This window comes from Barbus barbus, assembly GCF_936440315.1.
Source record: "Barbus barbus genome assembly, chromosome: 22".
Lineage (NCBI taxonomy): Eukaryota > Metazoa > Chordata > Actinopteri > Cypriniformes > Cyprinidae > Barbus > Barbus barbus.
This window is the reverse complement of record NC_136750.1, coordinates 9563448-9585350: the sequence shown is the minus strand read 5'-3', so window position 1 is coordinate 9585350 and position 21903 is coordinate 9563448. Positions and strand designations below refer to the sequence as shown.

General features: G+C 36.5%; 2 protein-coding genes across 2 annotated transcripts; one reads left to right on the top strand and one right to left on the bottom strand.

Moving 5' to 3' along the window:
* Positions 1-1949: 1949 nt before the first annotated feature.
* Positions 1950-9653, bottom strand: LOC306842510 (centromere protein N-like). Its single transcript, XM_079373431.1, has 10 exons — positions 9182-9653; positions 8621-8666; positions 8464-8523; positions 8240-8313; positions 7941-8114; positions 6041-6142; positions 4420-4474; positions 3829-3938; positions 3536-3659; positions 1950-3400 (listed from the first exon to the last, which is right to left on the bottom strand). The coding sequence occupies exons 1-10, from the start codon at positions 9350-9352 to the stop codon at positions 3279-3281; spliced, it is 1038 nt and encodes a 345-aa protein (XP_079229557.1). The 5' UTR covers positions 9353-9653; the 3' UTR covers positions 1950-3278.
* A 1918-nt stretch (positions 9654-11571) lies between these two features.
* LOC306888116 (COX assembly mitochondrial protein 2 homolog) lies at positions 11572-16353 on the top strand. Its single transcript, XM_079446265.1, has 4 exons — positions 11572-11718; positions 14671-14814; positions 15319-15390; positions 15707-16353. Exons 2-4 carry the CDS (start codon positions 14734-14736, stop codon positions 15788-15790), a joined length of 237 nt encoding a protein of 78 aa, XP_079302391.1. The 5' UTR covers positions 11572-11718; positions 14671-14733; the 3' UTR covers positions 15791-16353.
* The last annotated feature ends 5550 nt before the right edge of the window (positions 16354-21903 follow it).

Genomic DNA, 21903 nt, shown 5'->3' with positions numbered 1-21903 from the left:
CTCTACTCACAAGTCCACATCCATCTCATATATTTTATTTGGTCAAACCACAAGATGTCACTGCCCAAAGCTTCACTCTTGCCTACACACTCTGAAGGTTGACTGCATCTGAAATAAAACATGTCCCCATCATTACTCATTAGAAATAAGCATGTTGACATAAAATATTTACGTACACTTTATTATACCATTTCTTTGTGGATCATCCATCTGGCAGCTTTTGGACTCCATAACAGAAGCATGCAGCTCGAACGAGCCATTCTGGTTTTCTCAGAAGCAGACGTTGTCAAAATTGGGTAAACTTCTATAGTGGTGAACAGGACACTACATCAGATATATCTTCTTGCCTTACCATTTGGTTATATAGCAAAAAGAAAAACTCCACAATAGTGTTCTCACGACTTTTAAAAAGAGAAAAAAAAAAACAGAGAGGCATATGCAGAGGAGAGAACAATGCCAAATTTACCATCACTCCCACAGCAGCAGCATTAAATAGTTTTTCTTTTTTTCATGCAGTGTCATAAATTAACACATTAAAAAAAATAAACCTTTGCAGGATTTACAATGCTGTGGAGATTGAAACAGATACAACATCACTAAAATGTCAAAAGATCATAGAATATTTCCTCCTATGAAATATCAAAAACAAAACATTCTGAAAGGCTGTAAATGTTTAAAAGTAGAAACTGCCACAAAAGCGAATACACCATAATGTGATCCCTCACACACAAGTTAGAAAACATTTGTTTCATTATTGACACAAAATCTAGTATATTTCAATGATTTCCATAACATGGTTAAAAAAGGACCTGTGAAATCCGTTTCTCAGTTCCCTTTCGTTTTCTGTTTGCTCAGCATTGGGGGTGCAGAATGCTATCCCCTCTTGAATCTTTCTCCTTCAGGACTACAATCCCTCGTGCTAAATAAGTTCTGCTTGTCTGTAGCAGATGCCACCAGTGCAATGCTCAGTGAGATACAGCCATTCCCATTTCCATTTTCCAGCAAAACATTCAAGCAAATTTTATCAAGCAAAGGCTCGATGACCCTCCACCCTGTGTTTAATAGAAACTGCCATTGTCAGAGCACCAGCACAGATTGATCTCTCAGAATAATTATTTTCCACACATACCCAGGGGACAGGTTTGTGAAATGTTGCACACTTTCATGAGGTCTGATTCAGAGGGATGGCCTATTAGTTTGAAGTTTTCATCAATCATCAGCCCCGAGCACATTCGCAAACACATAAAAGCGGTAATCCCCCCACTGAAATGAGCAGAGTGTTTATTGAACTTGATGGTTGTCTATTAGTAAAACAGTTTGAGAATGTACTGAGCGAACACAGGGAAAAGCTGTACAAATACATTTTTGGGAATTAAGCTTGACTTAGTAATAATGGGGATGCATCTCAAGGTCAAACACATGCGCTCCATTCTCCAACTGCTATCTCAGTTCTGGCAATGCATCTCATTTGTGACACAAACCTCACACCGAGTTGTGATATTGTGGTAATAGAGGCTGCACTCTTAAACAGAGTTAAGGACTTGAGACATTGACCTGTTTTACTGAGATGGTGGAACTGTAAGCTCCCCTTTGGCCAATGTCCTCTTACAAGCAAGGGCTTGGTTTCACAACCTGGGTTGTGGTATTCACGTGTCTGGCCGCTCAGAGGAACTTGTCAGACTCACGTGGAATATCTTTTGGTTTTCTGTGCAGTATGTGAAGTGACTATCTTGGCAGGAGCATATGCCTATAGATGGCCATTCTGTGGATAAAATGGCTTGGTGATCATATTCTTAGAGGCGCTGAATGACATAAGCTCTTTGTAAAAGGAATTGGGAAGCTAGCTAAAAAGAGAATAAGAAAGAAGACATCTAGGTTATAAAACTACAAATTTTGAAACTGTATTTTTCTTTAAAATTATGTTGCTGGAAAAGAAAAGAGTCAAAAGAGACAGTCAAACAGTTACATTTATTAATTTTCTGGAGGACATAAATGAATTTATTACAGCTGTTGTACAACCCCAAATCAGTAAAAGTTGAGACATTCTTGTAAAATGCAATTAAATAACAAATCTGAGATTTATTAAGCGACAGATGCAGAAGCAAAAGCAAATGGTGCAGCAGAGCAAACATCATGGATGACTAGCATATGTGCGAAGGTCCTATTGAAATTGGGATTGTGGAGAGACATAATCTGCCATCAAGATGACATCTTTAATGGGACGCTCATGGTTATTAGATCAAGACAATGCCAATTGTGCATGTGCTACAACAGCGTTGTTTTGTAGACAGAGAGGACATGCTTAAGTGTTAAAGCATATGCCTATGTAATTAGCAACTATTATTCCTTAAACCCTGCTTGTTATTTATTATATAACTTTGTCCCCTGTTTTCAAGTCAAGTCACCTTTTATTTATATAGCGCTTCTTACAATACAGATTGTGTCAAAGCATCTTTCTCTTTTCTTCCCTCTGTCAGCCACTCAGGCTGATACAAGACTTAGTCAATCTAACAAAACTGAAAGAAATCAAACTACATGCATCTTTTCTCTGTGGTACTTTCCCTCAAAACAGACCTCATGTTTTGATATATTAATTTTCGATTATGCAAATCTTACGATTTTTGTTTGAATTAAGTTGATTTATTTTCTTAATTTTTAAGTAGCATTTCTAGTCCTCCTTAAAGTAGTTCACTCCATTAATTGGTGCTGGCTCATAAAAGGCCCCAGAAAATTCTGTTGATATACAGGTGTAGTGTATTTTCAACACATACTCTTTTATAGAACAAAGCAAATCTTCAGGCAAAGTCAGAGGCTTTCAGATGTGCTTTTCTTTGAAACCAGTTTACCAGTTTTATTTTAGCCAAAAATGTGGTATTGCAAAATAAGGATTAATGGTTACAAAACACCAAGTGTGAATCGAATTTGAATTTCCATGGTCAACATTTATTAATGAATCCTGTCATGCAATATTGACTGGTTGCATGATGCAAGAAAGTTTGTCCAAGTAGTTAAGACATATACACAAAATTTGGAGGAAAACATTTCTCTTTCAAAACCTTTATTTAAACCATGCTCAAATGATACTAAAAATAATACATGCTGTTTTACCTGTAAAAACATTTAGTCTCTCCATGCTGGATCATTACAGCTGTCTTAGACATGTCCTCTTATGAAACTGAAAACTGCTCTAATGTTTTTGGTTTGCAGGATGCAAAATATATATTCTCATGTATGCACATCCCGGTTGAACTGATCTTTCTTTAAAACGTCTGTTGTGATCAGGCTCTCTGTGCTGATGCTTGGCTGGAAACACCAGGGCCTTTGTCTGTGATCACAAAAAAATTCCTTCCTCTCTGAGTGATGGCTGACAATAGTGGAGTAACTGGACCCTCAGCCATGCCTGCCAAAAGAAAAATAAATACTTTATTAACTGCAGTGAAGCAAAAAAACAAAGGCTGAGGGCCCGAGTGGTAAGCATAGGCAATTTCAGACAATTTTGCCTTCTGTCAAGTGAAAGGTTGCTGTCACCTCTCACCTGAAGCAACACAGTGGCGCAAGGAATCTAGCAGACTGCTGCTTGAGAACTTGACCACCCCTCGGAAGAACTCCTCTCTGTCACCAAGGGTGTGGTTGCCATTTCCCCTGTACCTTGTCTCAAGCTAGGAGAAAACAGAGGATCTGTGTAGCAAAGCCCATTTATGAATTTCAAGAGGCTTGTTTAAGCTTGTTTGTTGTGGTTAGTTGAAATGCATGTAATTTATATAACAAATAAACTACTGATATTCAATCTAAAGGTGGTTATGTGAGATCAGTGGTTTACACACTCACTCTATACACCGCTGTTTCTAGCTTTGGTGAAGGGCCGTGTCCAAATGCCTCACAGGACATCTGATGTCTCATCTCTTCATGGTCACTGTGCTCCTTTCCAATACAGGGATCTGTAAAAAAGACAAGGAAAGACCAACAAAACTACATAGATTAATTATAGTTAAGTTATATCACAGGATATAACTTAAGGATACATTACATCTATTCACTCACTGCTTACGCAATAGCAAAGCATAGCACAGTGATGAATTTATATAAGAATATCTGCTAAGTCAACACAAAGAACACTTTTATTTTTTTAAGTTCCATAAAGTGTTATGTTTATGGAATTTTATTGCCAATTTGGAATAGTGTTTAAATCTGACATCTGACTTGAATACTCCATTTAATTATAAACTTATACCTAGTGTGCTTTTAATTTATGCCTTGGTTCATGATCCATGATCCTAAAGCTCTCATTGCAAATTGATACACGTTTTCTGTAGCATCTCATTTCTTTGTGGAGAGAGATTATCCACATTTATCACCTCACATCAACAGCTTTGATTCTTATGCAAGATACATATGAATAAAATAAAAACATGTACATACGGGATGAAAGGGTGTTTCTGTCCTGTAGGATCCTGGAGTGTGCATTTGGAAAAACCTGTCAGTAAAAAATTATAATAATTAAAATAAATAAATTAAAAATACATAAAATAAATGTAGTATTTGTTAAGTAAATAAAATCTGCAAGCATTTACTGTTACTTGAAAAATCACAAACAACATAATTCATTAGAAAATTCTAATTTTGACTATTTTAATTCTCCAATATCTGCCTTCAATGCATTCTTGACATTGACATCTTTGGAACTAGACACCTCAAACCACATTAGGAAGTGGTCAGGGTATGTCCACATTCTAGTAGATAGAACAACATAAATGGAAATGATGTCATCTTTGGTGGACTAAAAGTGAGGCAGTGAAAAAGTAGAGGTGCGTTCTATTTGACCATAAAGTGGACTTCACAGGGTATTCCGCCATCTTAAGTGAGATTACAATCCGAAGGGAGCAAACACGTTCAGTTCGAAGGGCACTGCGAAATGCATTGGGAATAAGGGAACATCGATTCATCACTTAACAGGAAGAGGGGAAGGAAAATCACCCAAATGTCATCGCGCACCACGGCACCAGTAGAACTAATGATGGAGCAGAGCTATTGAAAGAGTTTTTTAAAAGGCTCTGCAATGGAGGGGTTGCAATAAATGTTGTTATTATCATACAAATTAGAGTATTTATGAATGGTTATTGCGACGAATGTTACATTTGTATTGTATGAATAGGTGAAACTAAGTAAAACCGGCGAGAAACAGCTTTGGCTTTCATTTTTTATTTACCTTAAGTAAATAAAAAATCGTTCTGAGACTGCGAGTGGGAAAGTATGAGATGACACCACTACAATCCGTTAACAGTCTAAACGTATAAATTTTGACTATTTATTAGATACATAACTGTATATATATTTGAATTTGAAAGTAAAATAAATGACAATATTTGTGCTATATCATAATCTGTGTGACCCCGTCATTGCCTTTCTTCGATGACGTTCCAAATGAGTAATTGTTGTCAGTGAAAGTTCGTTTCAACAGATATCCCGTGCTTGGGGAGTAGGGAGCAGTGAACACTGGGTAGAGACCCTGTCAATCGGAACGCACCTCAGGTGTTTTGAAATAGTGAACATGGCTCCTGCGGCAGGCTATCATGGCATTTGTGTGTAAGTGCAAAAATCATGAAAAAGAAAATGCTAAAGGTTATTGAAGAATACTGCTGGAAAAATATAATGCAATTTACAAATTCAGTTAGTATTTATCCTTGTTGCACACTAAAAGCAATCCTTCTCTTGGTTGTTATCGTTATAATAACAAGCATGCATCAATACCTCTATACATGAAAAGAAAAAAAAGAAAAACTTCTGTTGGTAAAGAAACTGCCACATTTGTCCTTTGTGGTGTATTCTATAGTGCAAACATATGCTTGAATTATAATTTTTTTGTTTAAATCAAGTAAATTGATAAACTTTTCTAAGAAAATGCAAACAAACACATGCAGATAATTAGGTCGAATATTTTTACATTTTTCAGATAATCAAAGTAAATTTGATTTATAAAATTAAGCACACATTTGGATTTGGGCTACAAGGTGCCACTTGTTGGAGAGCCCTCATAGGTTACCTGCTGATAACGTCTTAGAAGCAAGTCCCTCATTGCAGTGAGACTCTTGGTGCTCAGGTGGCCGTCCTTTATAGAGTCATGCTTAGTAGCTATTACCAATGCCTATGAACGTGAGTGAACAAAACAAAAATTAGATTTGACTTTTTGTGGGGAGAAAAAAAAAATATTCCATTGATCAAATCTGTTGAGCATCAAGTTGCCTCGAGATCTGGTTATACACTACAAATTAAAGCAAAGTCGAACAGATAGAAACAAACAAAAGATGGCTAAGGAAAGCCAAAAAGAAATACAGGTGCTGGTCATAAAATTAGAATATCATGAAAAAGTTTATTTCAGTAATACCATTCAAAAAGTGAAACTTGTATATTAGATTCATTCACTACACACAGACTGATATATTTCAAATGTTTATTTACTTTAATTTTGATGATTATAACTGACAACTAATGAAAGTCCCAAATTCAGTATCTCAGAAAATTAGAATATTGCGAAAATGTTCAATATTGAAGACCCCTGGTGCCACACTCTAATCAGCTAATGAACTCGAAACACCTGCAAAAGCCTTTAAATGGTCTCTCAGTCTAGTTCTGTAGGCTACACAATCATGGGGAAGACTGCTAACTTGACAGTTGTCCAAAAGACGACCATTGACACCTTGCACAAGGAGGGCAAGACACAAAAGGTCATTGTTAAATAGGCTGGCTGTTCACAGAGCTCTGTGTCCAAGCATATTAATAGAGGGGCGAAGGGAAGGACAAGATGTGGTAGAAAAAAAGTGTACAAGCAATAGGGATAACCGCACCCTGGAGAGGATTGTGAAACAAACCCCATTAAAAAATGTGGGGGAGATTCACAAAGAGTGGACTGCAGCTGGAGTCAGTGCTTCAAGAACCACCACGCACAGACGTATGCAAGACATGGGTTTCAGCTGTCGCATTCCTTGTGTCAAGCCACTCTTGAACAAGAGACAGCGTCAGAAGCGTCTTGACTGGACTGCTGCTGAGTGGTCCAAAGTTATGTTCTCTGATGAAAGTACATTTTGCATTTCCTTTGGAAATCAAGGTCCCAGAGTCTGGAGGAAGAGAGGAGAGGCACATAATCCACGTTGCTTGAGGAACAGTGTAAAGTTTCCACAGTCATTGATGGTTTGGGGTGCCATGTCATCTGCTGGTGTTGGTCCATTGTGTTTTCTGAGGTCCAAGGTCAACGCAGCCATCTACCAGGAAGTTTTAGAGTACTTCATGCTTCCTGCTGCTGACCAACTTTATGGAGATGCAGATTTCATTTTCCAACAGGACTTGGCACCTGCACACACTGCCAAAGCTACCAGTACCTGGTTTAAGGACCACGGTATCCCTGTTCTTGATTGGCCAGCAAACTCGCCTGACCTTAACCCCATAGAAAACCTATGGGGTATTGTGAAGAGGAAGATGCAATACGCCAGACCCAACAATTCAGAAGAGCTGAAGGCCACTATCAGAGCAACATGGGCTCTCATAACACCTGAGCAGTGCCACAGACTGATCGACTCCATGCCACGCCACATTGCTGCAGTAATCCAGGCCAAAGGAGCCCCAACTAAATATTGAGTGCTGTACATGCTCATACTAGTTTTCATGTTCATACTTTTCAGTTGGCCAACATTTCTAAAAATCTTTTTTTTTGCATTGGTCTTAATTGATATTCTAATTTTCTGAGATACTGAATTTGGGACTTTCATTAGTTGTCAGTTATAATCATCAAAATTAAAGGAAATAAACATTTGAAATATATCAGTCTGTGTGTAATGAATGAATCGAATATACAAGTTTCACTTTTTGAATGGTATTACTGAAATAAATAAACTTTTTCATGATATTCTAATTAATATGACCAGCACCTGTACATATCAAAAGGTCACCTGACAAAGAAATATCTTGTGTTTGGCCATGAGGTTGGATATAAACACATAAGAGGTGTGCAGGTGGTGCACAACATAAGTTGGCTTAAGGTGGTTGGGTTTGCTGAAGTTGTCTCCCCATGCAATCCGAATCCATATAGCCTCATCCTCTTGTTTCTTCATCTTAATGGAAATCTTCAAAAGCAAAATCAAAAGATTTTAATTAATAGACTACTAAGTGACATTACTTTGAATTCTTAAACTGAAGAAAGTTTAGTTGGATTTGAAAGCTTAAATGCCAAATGAAGTTGTTTTATTACATGTCGAACGACCCCATGCAAGTGTGCTTTAAACTGCTCTTTAAACTGTGTCAACTCTACGCAAACCGCATCATCTGTGGAGAAAACAAAAAGGAACCGCTTTAGACGATTAATTTCTCTAAACAAGTCGAAAGAACCATACACTTAACATGTACCAAATTATGCTCATTGTACATTCCTTCAAACCAATTTAACAATGAAATGCGTAAATAAAACATGTTTACCCTGTGCCTCAGCAAGCTGGCATGCATGCCAGGTGCCTTGATCAGGATTTTCTATATGATCTAATGGCAGAATAAATGTCAAGCTCAGTGGGTTAATTCAGATATTTACTTTTAAATGACTATAAATGTTTGTTTAAAAAAAGTCAATTTCACTCACAGATCATTTCCAAATTAGTGATGTGCTTCAGGTTAAGTCTGTTCTCCTACAACAGGGAGAGGAAGAGAGAGATTTTACACAATCATTTTAGCAAAACTCGCTGCCTGCTGAGTCCCAGAACCAGTATAATAATAATAATAACTCCAAAGTGTTGTGTTGCTTCATAACCTTTTTATTATCATAAATTCATGACATGTTTCAAAACACCGCGATGCAAATAACATAGAAGTCTGCTGGATGACAATTAAAAATATTGTACTATATCCTACATAATCCTATTTCTGACCTTCTTTTGATAAAACATATGATAAAACTTTGATTAGGTCATATGCATTCACCGAACACATTAATTAATTTGAAATTATAGTTTTAAATCGTAATTTAAAAAAAGGGACTCAAACAGTATGGAAATCAGATGAAAAAAGACGGTAACTTAAATTAACGGAAGTATTCACTGATCTGTGGTAGCATGCCATTTCATGGATTTTATTTCACACATAACGTTAACTGTTGATTTTTTTTTTTTTAAATCATAATTTAAATGGATGTAAATGACCTCACCTCACAGAAACTGATGACATGTTCCACTATGATCCATTTGGGTCGTGTGTAATCCAGGGCACGCAGCTGATCTGATGATAAACAGTTCCATTTCTTCAAAAGATTTTCTATATTTTTGTTCGGTATTCTCCGGATTATCCGATTTAGAACAGATGTGGCTTGTGCGTCCATCGTACGGACGAAAGGGTTCTAACGTTGTTAAAAATGAATAGAAATGGTCATAATATATATTTCGCGTTTTAGACGTTCAAAACAAACCGCCAGAAATCAAACAGAGATCTGAGCCGGAAGTTCCGGTCTAAAGCGGGCGGGCAATGACATAAAAGTCTTTCTTACGCAATAGAGTTATTATAGTGCATTCAAGTCCTCACGATTTGAAAGGGAATGTTGATGACACAATTTAGTCTGTTCACATTTAGTGTTCTGCTCAGAAAGACCTGCGATGAAGCTTGTCAGAAAACACTATTTACTTAATCTGGCGTGTGCGTTCAAACTACATTACCCATCATCCTCTGCGGCACAACAAAATGATAATAAAACATTATACACTGATCTAATGTGCATTATGTTGCTCTTCATTATGAAATGAAAGAAACATTACATTGTATACATAGTTAATGTCGTTCGGATTAAATGACCATGAATGCTCTCAATCCCAGTTTTTATTAATATTAGAAATTATTTATTTTTTGTAATAATGGTAATTATTTTTTTATATTTTATTTTATTAGTATAATTATATTGTACAGTTACATTATACAAGGATTGTTTTTCTTAAAAACAAAATATATACATTTAGATTATTTAAATTAATACGTGACGTGACATGTGGCCAAGTATGGTTACTCGGAATATGTGCTCGAGGAGCAGTTTGGGGATTCAGAGCCTTGCTCAAGGGCACCTCAGTCGTAGTTTTGAAGGTGGAGAGAGCGCTGTACATTCACTCCCCTCACCTACAATTCCTGCCGGACCTGAGACTCGAAGAGTCCGACTCTCTAACCATTAGGCCACGACTTCCCCGAGCCATTCTATATTTAGGGGTACATTTCAGGTCAGCCAAGAAGTCAGAAAATGAGTATTCTTTTTTGATAAATAAACTAGGTGGTTGAATAATGTATCCCCTTAATGTGCTAAATTAATTATTTGGCAAGCTTAAGCTCTAATTTTAAATATGTTAATGAAAATTATCGTTTGATTCATTATTTTGTCAACTGTGTTACGGACAAATGCTGTGTCACAGGAAACATGAATGAAGTACCACATGTTTGATAACACATTTGTTTGAAGGGTTTTGAGTCTATTCACCAGAGTTTTTGATGTTATCTGTCTAACTGATTTGAAAATATGAATTTGGGGCATCATAATGGGCGTTCTGTGAGATGCTATGAAGGATGAAACTTTCTTCAACATAAATCTACAGTATGCTGAAGTTAGCGTTATTCGCCATCCTTACCAAAGACATATGTAACTAAATCATTTAGTTCACATTTAAAAGATTTATAACATAAAACCACACATAACACAGTTGACATGAGTAACACAGTTGACAGGTCTGAACTTAGTATCCATAAAACACACACACACATTATAATAACATACATTATAAAGTTAATGACTATATTACATTATTATAAAGTTAAATTAAGTTTTATAATGCATCATGACACTTCAAATTGGGTCCCAGCGCATGTTGGCTGGCTAAAAGGGCGCTAACAAAAGAGAACGTAGATGGTTAATGTTAGTAAAGCAGAGGTTAAATGCTTAATTTGGGAGAAAATCAATAAAAGGTGGCAAGAGAGGTGGAATAGAGAGGAGAAAGCGAGGCACTTATACCAAATTCAGAGAAATGTTAAAGAGGATAGGGTGGGAAGTGGGAATAGGACAGAAGAGGCTGTGATGACGAGGTTAAGATTGGGACACTGTTTGCTGCATAAAACACTAAATATGATAGGTAAGCACCAGACAGGGCTGTGTGAGGGATGTCGAGAAGAGGAGTCAGTGGAGCACGTCATTATGACTTGTAAGAGATATGAAACAGAGGCAGGTAATGAAGAATAAGATGAGGGAGATTGGGGTGCAGGAGATCACATTAAAAGGGTTATTAAACACAGTAAATATTGATGTCTTTTTTAAGGGAGGCGGATCAACAGGATTTAATGGATAATTAAAGTGTGTTTTGTGTGTAAGTGAGTGTTTATTTGAGGGGATTAAGTGAGTGTTATGTAAGTGTAGGAAAGGGAATAGACAATTTTATCTGATCCACACTCCGGAGCAGAGGGGGGCGGTAATGCACCAAAAAGCTGGATGCCAACCGCCGTAAAACCGGAAAGAAGAAGAAGAAGAACAGCAACGGTAGGTGGCGATATGCACAAATAAAGCAACGCTCCAAAAAACAGAAGAAGAAGAAGGGAACGCAATGCACCGCTTATGTAACTTAATGATTAGTTAGATAGTGAGGTTTAAAACGGGCTATTGCATTACAAAGTAAATAAATGACATCTCTGGCAGACTATCGATTATAGATAAGGAGACCATTGGTGAGCTGATAATCTTTCATAACTTCAATGTGTAATTGACTGCTTCTGCTAACGTAATAGTCAAAAAACAGACAAAAAACAGTTCAAAAAATAAAATAAACAAGCTTACCTTTCACAAAATATACATTTATACGGTTAACACCACCGAAAAATAACAATGGATAAAGGTATAAAGTGTGTTACATAGCAACACGAAACTAATTATTTTAAAAACGTGATGACAGTGAACTTGAATGTCACTTTACTTACTTTATTAGTGATCATGCATTTAAAAGAAAATGCCCCCCCCCAGTCATTTTAGTACTAACAAAGTTCTCTCAGTACTGTTACTAGTATGTTGCAGCCTTATGCTGTGATGCTTTAAATTTTCAAATATTATCAATCACAATACACCATTCAGATTTGTGCTTTTTAGCATAACTGGGATAATTAGTTTAGATGATAACTCTATATGCAAAATACACCATTCAAAATGAAGTACTTAATAAATAATGACTTATTTTGATTTAAAACGTGTTGATTTTGTTACCGATGAGGGAAAACTTTGAAATTTGGATAAGTGCTTAAAACCCTTTGCAAATCTTTTTGGATCATTCGTAAAGGGGTTGTGGTATCTGTAGCCATCTGCTGGACAGAATGATTAATAGCACGTGGCAAATTGTTGTGTTCCATTCATTCATGATCCCATTACAGCAGCTTAATTCACATCACATCTCTTCTTTGTCATATCATTAGATTGGTAGATAAACATTATTCTCGAAGTAATTCACTTGTTTGAACATATTGGTACTAAAATAAGCATACATTGAAATAATTTTTTTCAAATTCTGCAAGTGTTTCATAAGCAAGTACTCAAGTCAATGAGCAGTTTCTGGTTTAAGAGATGCCACTGGGACTAAATACTCTTTCAGGTGGGGAACTAGTAGCTGGAACACAAAAGCACTTCTTGGCTAGTTTGCAGGAGTCGTCGAATTGCCTTTCGGTGTCATCTTTGGCACAAAAATCTTGATTTTCAAAAATATTCTATATTCTTGATATAATATAAATCGATTATAATATTGAATATATTATCTAGCACTAATGTGTGTATAATAACTTTTATGGTGACACGATGCACTAACTTTGCAACAAAACTGATTTCCAGACACAAAAAGGACTTTTTACACTTAATAGGTGTTAACTAATAACCTTTGGTATTCATAAACAGACGTTTCATATTGTACAGTCATAAACCCAGGGTTAGCATTCTTTTTTGCATATTTGTGATGTAATTGATGAGGATGAAAGCAGCACTCTACTTGCATAAAGGCTCTGGTGCTCATATTGCCAACTGTACTATCAAGTTTTCCTGATATTTCTTACTAGAAATCTACAAATTAAATTTTCTCTAATTAATGTGTTTTTGTCCACCACGGTGTGAAAAGTCCTCAAGAGTATATACATTTAGAAATAGAGTTGTAGCTCTGATGCATTTATTTTTTTGGACACGTGTCAGAGCTTCTGTGTCCAACATCTCTTGTGAAAAGTAACTTTGCTGTATTTTGTCATAAAGAGAATTGTAAAGTCATAGTAACCGACAGTTCTATGAATGCCACTTTCATGTCTTATTTATATAATACATTTTTAATTAAATTTGAGTGTATTGAATGGATTAATATTAATAAATGTTTTCTTCTGTTGCAGGTAAGTGTCCCAGATTTCAGAGGATTTTAAAATGAGTGATGGGATGGGATGGGGAGGCAGTAGTATCCTTAATGTTATGTCAAATTTCCTAATTTGTTTCTGCAGTGATAAACTAATATCATTGGCCTGATAATCAACCTATTTTTTTTTTTATTTTTTATCAGTATTGGCAGATAACTGAGCCAGATTTACAGAAGTGTGTCAGTTTCGTTGATGAATAATGCACAATTGACATTTTCTGTTTTCAAATATGTTTAAGTGAATGTAAATTAATGGAATAGTTCACCCAAAAAATAAAAAATTCTGTTATCATATACTCTCATTTATGTGGTTTCAAACCGATAAGAATTCATTTTCAGAACACAAATGAGGCTATTTTGTTTTATTTTCTCTAATTATTTATGTCCATTCATTAAGAGTCCATGCAACCCAAATATTTAAGCATCAAAATTTATATATATAAAAAAGAAAAATTGTAAAAATGATTCATTTGAACTAAGCTGACTTTATATGAGGAACAGATTTAATTTAGGTTTTTATTTTGAATTGAACATTGATCTACAAACATACGTAAAGCTCATTAAATATGGTAAACACGGAAGCTCAACTGTGCTTGAGGTGCAAGAAGCGTCTTCAGAAGAAGTTTGATTCATATGGATTACTTTTACAATGTATTTTTTATATTTTTGAAGAGTGAATGTTTTGGTTGCATGGACATTCAATGGATGGACAATAATTATGAGAATATTAAACAAATTTTAAATTGTGATCCAAAGATGAATTGAAGTCTTATGGATTTTGAATGATCTCATACGCTAGCTAGCAACCTATATTGCAGTTTAAATTCGCGATCATTTAAACATTAGACAGCAGCAGAATTAAGTATTTTGTAAAAAAAATTCTGCTGAGGTGAAATGATTGTGCTCCTTGAGCATTTGCAGATTAAGTTTCATCACTCTAGCTTGATTCTGATTGGAGGAATTGAGTGTTACAATTGTCCCCGGTCTCCCCTACTGTGAAACAGTCTTAAGGACATTAGATGATTCACAAAAACATTTTGTTTGAAGATGAATATATCTTTGTCCCACACACCATCATAGAATCAGGGATTACATGAATGAACAAAGGCAATTGAGACAGCATAACTCCATAGAAGAACTAAGACAACTTATCCAAATCGGAAAATGACTTAACTGGAAAGTAGAGTATTGGGAAAATTTTAGGCACTTACTTTTTCCCCCTCCCTCTTCACGTTGATCTTGCGTTAAGAATGATCGTCACCAGCAGGGCAAGTTCTGTCACAGCTTGCAAGACATACAGCCTTAACTCAGGATGCATCCTGATCTGTCGCCCCATCTACATACTGACGAGTGCAATCAACTTATAACACTTCTCAAACAGTGCCACAAGGAGGTATGGAAACATACTCATGCAAACATGCTTTTCAGAGTTAACATTTCACCTCCTTAATTGTACAATCCACAAACAATGCAGTAATGTAAAAATTAATTTTCATGTGAAAATTTTATTTTGTGAATGAAGAAAATTCATTCACAAAATCATTTACCTCATATATTTAGCTTCATGTAATTTCATACCTTCATGATTTTGTTCTGTGGACCAAAAAAGGAAGACATCTGAAGAATTTCTATGCTTTAATAACTCTGTGTTCTTTGGAAGAAAGTCATGCAGGTAAGACAAGATGATAAGTAAATGATGACATATTTTCTGAGTAAACTATTACTTTAGATCTGTATTGGGTGCATCATGCTACTTTTTGGATTGTAACTGTTATTCTGGTTGTATAATTTTTTTCTGATAATCTGTTATAAAACCTGTGCACAAATGTTTAGACGGTGCAAAATGTTTGGTTTGAAAACAGGAATACAAGTAATTATTGTCTGGTTCTATCTATAGCATAACGTCCTCAAGTTCTTTGGCACGTGTAATGATATGGACCGTGCAATGCGGGACTGTCTCAAGAAAGAGGTGAGGACATGAGACTTTGGACTTCGTGACTTCCTGCACTTAGTATACTTCATATAGTAATATTGTAATAAATCCAAAAGCAAGATGGGTTAAAAAAAAAAAAAAAAAAAGTAGTAAAGAATGTTGAAATAGCAACTGAGATGAGTTGTCCTCTACTGCCATCTACTGGTTATTTTCATAACATGGAGGGGGGGCATATTTGTCATCTTTTTCACCCATGATGAGCACTAAATCAAAAGATTTGTAAAGTAAAGTCTCTAAGTAAACCTCTGGCTGTCTTGGGCTAAATCATTTGCCTCTCTATTTGTCCCCACAGTATCGGGCAAAGAGGGAGCGCAGCAAGGCCCACGCAGAAGAAATGAAACAGCGTTTAAAAGAACAACCAAAAGAGCATCCCTAGTATCAAAAATGCCCACCCCCCCAAGAACAAAACTACTCCAGACATCACCTAGTTTCTGGTGTTAGGGTGCTTGGACACTAAATTTGGAACGCCTTTCTGTGAGCATTCATTTATTATGACACTTGCAGTAAATAAGGTAGTAGAGCAAGTTGAAGATTATACTTAAGTTTTTTTAAATCATGTTTAATTGCAGGCTGTGAGCTGGAGAGTAGGTCTGAAACTAAACAATGTAAAAAATTTGATTGTTTAAACTCCAATTAAAAAAGTTCAAAATGAACATCGTCATTAGCACATTGATTGGCAGCTTGTCTACATAAAGATGTTTTCATTTATCAATTACTAATACACTGGAGCCTACATGTCCAATCAGTTGAATTTAAGATATTGTCAATTATAGAAAACCAATATAACAAAGAGGATTCCAATCAAGGTGTATAAACATCTCAAATATGTTAAAAAAGGGATGTAAATGTAACTATTGCAAATGCAAATATGTTTGCCAATGTGATTTTTGTATTTGACTAAATTAGTGCAAAGTTGATAATAAAAGGAATAGTTCACCCAAAAATGAAAATTTGTTGAAAATGTGGGAATAGGTGATCTCCTGTATTTTTCTGTTTGGCATCTGGGATTGTCAGTTTATCTTACATACCTTTGTCTCAGTATGATTTTATAGACCCGTTTCTGCACACTTTCCAGCCTTTTAATCTGATCAGTAGTCAGTGAACTGTGCCAAACTGGAACTGCACTCACAGGGCGCACATACCCTGTATAGATGATAACCAATTCTTGATCTTGAACGCCAAATTTCTTTAGCCGGTGGAGAGCAAAAAGCTTCCTGTTGGCTGAGGACAACATGTGGTTCACTTTACCATCCCAATTTAAATCACTCTGGATGGTAACCCCTAAAATCTTAACAGAGTCACAGGTTTTCAAAATGTTCTGGTCTATAGAAAGTGATGGACAAGCTGGTATTTGTTTCATGCGGGTAACGTAAGACCTTGCATTTGTTTCATTTTATGTTCTTCTACCCAGATGCCAAGTTCCTTCAACGTGTGCTGGAGAGTACAGGGCTGATGAGAAGTCCACCTCTGGGCCATGGTCATGTCGTCCACATATTTCCAGTGGTCTATTTGATCCTGGAGAGCATTGTTAATCAGTGCTTGGAAGATTATGGGCCCCAATATGGTTCCCTGAGCAACTCCACATGTAGGATACTCCCAATCAGATAGATATCCCTGATAACACACTCTTTGAGGACTATTAGACATAAAATTACAAATCCATGGAATGAGACTTGGTCTCACTCCAAGATCCACGAGACACTTCACTGCTACTGTTTGGTCTATAGCAGTGCATGTAAAACCAAAGAATTTGTGGGACCTGAAGGATTTTTCAGGACAAACAAGGGACTCACGAACAACTATATATACACGGATACATATGCACATGTATATATATATATATATATATATATATTGTTCAAAAGTCACGTAACACAGTCTCGTAAATTTAAATAATTTGTCTAGTTTTAAGGTCTGTAAGAGGACAAACTTAGATTATAAGAGAAATTGCTAATATTTAAAAAATTTTCCGACCTGCAATGAACAAATGTAATTTCCACCACATCTCAATATACAGCTGTTATTTAAAAATAGAATAACTTATGCCACTCAAGAATTGTCTAAGATAATTTTTGTAACTAGTTTTACCAGTTTTTCCACAATGTACAATAATTATACATTTGTCAAAGAGATAAATTAACTGCCTTAAGGACCAAATGCTGAACTGTACACCTGTCACACTCTGAAATTTAATTTTGGTTTGGGTAAGAGCTTATTAGAAATTAAATATAACTTAACTTGAATTTTATATTAAGTAGAGCATGATCTCATAAATTGTGGATTCATTTTTAATGTGATGAGAACTTTTTAAATATTTTTATGGTGTTGATGGAAATGACAGGGTGTTGTGGAAATGACAATGAATGAACGTGAATGTAGAGAAACAGTAGAGATATTTATTAGAAAAAGTCATCACACTCGTTAAACTCAATTCACAAAGTCATTAAACATATCAATTGAACTTTGTAACCATAAATGTCATTTCCATCACAGAGGCAGTGTGGTGGTGGAAATTACATTTCTGTAGTTTTTGTGAAAAAATGGAAGATAGCTTCACTGATTAGCTTTGAATTAATACTTAACATTTCATGTATGCAAAATACTCTTATTTAACTGTAAATGTTTCGCTTTTTAAAAACACCCTTGAAGGTACAGCATGTTTGGAAATGACGTACAATAAATATATTAACTGATCAAGCAATATTTACCTTGAATTTTCTTCATTTGTTGTTGATGAAAATTTTAATTCCCTCCATGTCCAACATGTGCTCTGATGTCACTGAACATTTCCATAGAAACCACCTAAACAATCTTTCACACAAACTTTTTAAAGGGACATTACAGTGTTGTGGTGGAAATGACACTAATACTGTGCAACAGCTATATTTTGTGTAAAAAGTAATATTGATAGTGGTCTCACATTAAATTCTATAATGTATTGTAATTATTTTACTAGTGCTTAATTCAGGTACATTAATAGTTACCAGATAAGTAATATTTTTAAACTGTATTTTCATTGTTGAAGTTTAAAAGTCTGGGTGTGTGACAAGGAGAAAACAGTGATTTTGACACCTATAAGGAGGTTGAAAAGTATGAAAAAATCATAATAGAAAGGTAGTAAAAAGTTTTTAAGGTGGTTTTATTGTTAATTATATGTATTTGTAAAAATATGACCAAAGAACATAAAGTGCTCATAGTCTAAGAATCACCCATACACATACACACACACACACACACACACACACACACACACCGTATTTTCCGCACTATAAGGCGCACTTAAAAGCCTTTAATTTTCTCAAAAAACGACAGTGCGCTTTATAATCCGGAGCGCCTTATATATCCTTTTCACACGTGAGTTTAAAATATTCTAGCTGAGCCCCCAGCGTGAGTTTTTTTCAGGCGACCGTTATTTTCGAATGTATAGCCTTATTGTTTCCATGGCGACGCGTCGTGCTTGTCATGTGACACACCGCAGCAACAATAGCGCTGTATGACACATGGATCGCTTTTACTTTGTTTTTTCCTTTCTTTAATTATTAATATTCACAAACATACTCACAATATTATGAAATATCTGATATTCCGATTCTCAAATATGTGAAAGTAAATTTATTTGGTAGTTTAAAAATACTTTTATAATCACTGTGTTAGTTGATCTATACCGGGTGATGGGCGCCGCCATGTTTGTTCGCGCTGAATCCGAGCTGTGGGAATAAGACCATGTAAATTCATCCTCTCTTCCCGAAAAACCTTAAAGTAAGTCTCCGGTTAAACTGGGAGAAGAGCAGAGTAAACTTTAAAGTTATCTACACAATCTGTATATGATATCAATAAAACATGTTGTCAGATTATATTTGTAAGGATCATTATTGCTGCTTCCATAGACATCAGCGTGTATTTTACAAACTATAAATGTATGGTTTTGCTTGTACTTATGTGTTTTTAAATGTCTGAAACCTAAAATAAGCATTATATGGTTGAAAACACTGTATATTTGTGATAATATGACAAGCGCTCGGCAGCCAACGCGCGAAAGAAGATTTGAATTCAGCAGTTGATGACGTGACTCACTGAAGGTTCTAATCACACCGGTGTGATCGTTAATCGTTATTGTTAATATGCACATCAACGTTTGAACAACGTTACCATGGGAGTGAACGGAGTTGTCAGAACGCTTAATAAAGTTTGACTTTATCTGACTGTTTTGTTGACATTCCCTTTAGCACAGCTCCATCTAGTGGATGCATAACGCAAACCCAGTCAAACGTTTGACTGCAGTATCTTCTATTCTATGCGCTTTATAATCCGGTGCGCCCTATATATGAAAACAGTTCTAAAATAGGCCATTCATTGAAGGTGCGCCTTAATCCGGTGCGCTTTATATATATACAGTGAGGTCAATAAGTATTTGATCACCCTGTGATTTTGCAAGTTCTCTTACTTAGAAATCATGGAGGGGTCTACAATTTTCAGCATAGGTGCATTTCCACTGTGAGAGACAGAATCTAAAAATAAAAATCCGGAAATCACATTGTATGATTTTTTAACAATTTATTTGTGAATTACTGTGTCAAATAAGTATTTGATCACTTGAGTCAAAAAAATTTAATATTTGGTACAGAAGCCTTTGTTAACAATTACAGAGGTCAAACGGTTCCTGTAGTTCTTCACCCGGTTTGCACACACTGCAGGAGGGATTTTGGCCCACTCCTCCATACATATCTTCTCTAGATCTGTCAGGTTTCGGGGCTGTTGCTGAGCAACACAGAGTTTCAGCTCCCTCCAAAGATTTTCTATTGGATTTAGGTCTGGAGACTGGCTAGGCCACTCCAGAACCTTGATATGCTTCTTATGGAGCCACTCCTTGGTTTTCCTGGCTGTGTGCTTTGCGTCATTGTCATGTTGGAAGACCCAGCCATGACCCATCTTTAATGCTCTGACTGAGGGAAGGAGGTTTTTGCCCAATATGTCACAATACATGGCCCCGTTCATCCTCTCCTTAATACAGTGCAGTCGTCCTGTCCCCTGTGCAGAAAAACACCCCCAGAGCATGATGCTTCCAGCCCCATGCTTCACTGTAGGTATGGTATTATTGGGATGATACTCATCATTCTTCTTCCTCCAAACACGGCGAATGGAGTTAAGACCAAAAAGTTCTACTTTGGTCTCATCTGACCACAGGACTTTCTCCCATGACTCCTCTGGATCATCCAGATGGTCCCTGGCAAACTTCAGACGGGCCTGGACATGGGCTGACTTAAGCAGGGGAACCTTCCGTGCGATGCAAGATTTTAAACCATGACGTCTTAGTGTATTACTGATAGTAGCCTTGGAAACGATGGTCCCAGCTCTCTTCACGGCATTGACCAGCTCCTCCCGTGTAGTTCTGGGCTGATTCTTCACCATTCTTAGCATCATTGATACCCCACGAGGAGAGATCTTCCGTGGGGCCCCAGTCCGAGGGACATTGACAGTCATCATTAGCCTCTTCCATTTTCTGACAATTGCTCCAACAGTTGTTCTTTTTTCACCAAGCTGCTTGGCAATTGCCCCGTAGCCCTTTCCAGCTTTGTGAAGGTCTACAATTTTGTCTCTTGTGTCTTTTGACAGCTCTTTGGTTTTGCCCATGTTGCTACTTAGACTTTGGCTGATTGTGGGGTGCACAGGTGTCTTTATGACAGCTAACGACCTCAAACAGTTGCTACTAATTTAGGCCCCATCCACACGAAGACGGGTTTCTCTGTATACGCATAAATTTTTTACCGTATAGGCGTTTCGTCCACACGAAACCGGCGTTTTCGAAGAGTGAAACCGATCATTTTTGAAACCGGGTCCCAGGGTGGATAAATTTGAAAACGCCGTTTTTATGTTTTCGTGTGGGCGGCGAATCCGAATATTTTCTGAAACGATGACGTCATCAGCCCACGTCTCGCCCCTAATCAGACATTGCTACGTCACATAACAGCGACAACAACAACAACAATGTCAGACTGCGTGCCTGTGTTCGTGCTGCAGAACCTACTGAGCTCATTAGTTTTATTAAAGCAAAATCTTCTGCTTTGTGTGTTAGTTTATATTCAGCGCGCAAGGTTTACGCACATGGTCCAAGTCTTCTTCTCTGTTTTTTTGTGTATCTCTGTGGCAGAATTACAGCGCCACATATTGGTCCGGCATGTGTACTACATCGTTTTCAGTCGGTTTCAGTGATTCCGTGTGGACGCAGATATTTCCTGAGACGACTCCGTGTTTACGGAATTTGAGGCAAAAAAAAAGATCGGATACGGAGAAACCCGTCTTCGTGTGGACGTAACCTCATATATATACACGCATATGTATGAGGGGCCATACAAGCCATAATTAATTCTGGTGCTTTCACACACACTTATATTCTCTTTTCACATACATATATTTCTACTTTCACACACTTACATTCTCCTTTCACATTCATACATTTTTTGCTCTCATAGTCACATATTTTAATGCTCA

What these genes read in the sequence shown, in the direction of transcription:
- LOC306842510 (XM_079373431.1), bottom strand. Translation starts at nt 9,352, where the DNA reads ATGGACGCACAAGCCACATCTGTTCTAAATCGGATAATCCGGAGAATA. An exon ending in CACTAATTTGGAAATGATCT is followed by an intron (nt 8,524 to 8,620) that starts GTGAGTGAAATT and finishes TTCTGCCATTAG; the next exon opens with ATCATATAGAAAATCCTGAT. An exon ending in TTCTAAGACGTTATCAGCAG is followed by an intron (nt 4,475 to 6,040) that starts GTAACCTATGAG and finishes TTTTACTGACAG; the next exon opens with GTTTTTCCAAATGCACACTC.
- LOC306888116 (XM_079446265.1), top strand. Translation starts at nt 14,734, where the DNA reads ATGCATCCTGATCTGTCGCCCCATCTACATACTGACGAGTGCAATCAA. An exon ending in TCAAACAGTGCCACAAGGAG is followed by an intron (nt 14,815 to 15,318) that starts GTATGGAAACAT and finishes TTCTATCTATAG; the next exon opens with CATAACGTCCTCAAGTTCTT. An exon ending in GGGACTGTCTCAAGAAAGAG is followed by an intron (nt 15,391 to 15,706) that starts GTGAGGACATGA and finishes TTGTCCCCACAG; the next exon opens with TATCGGGCAAAGAGGGAGCG.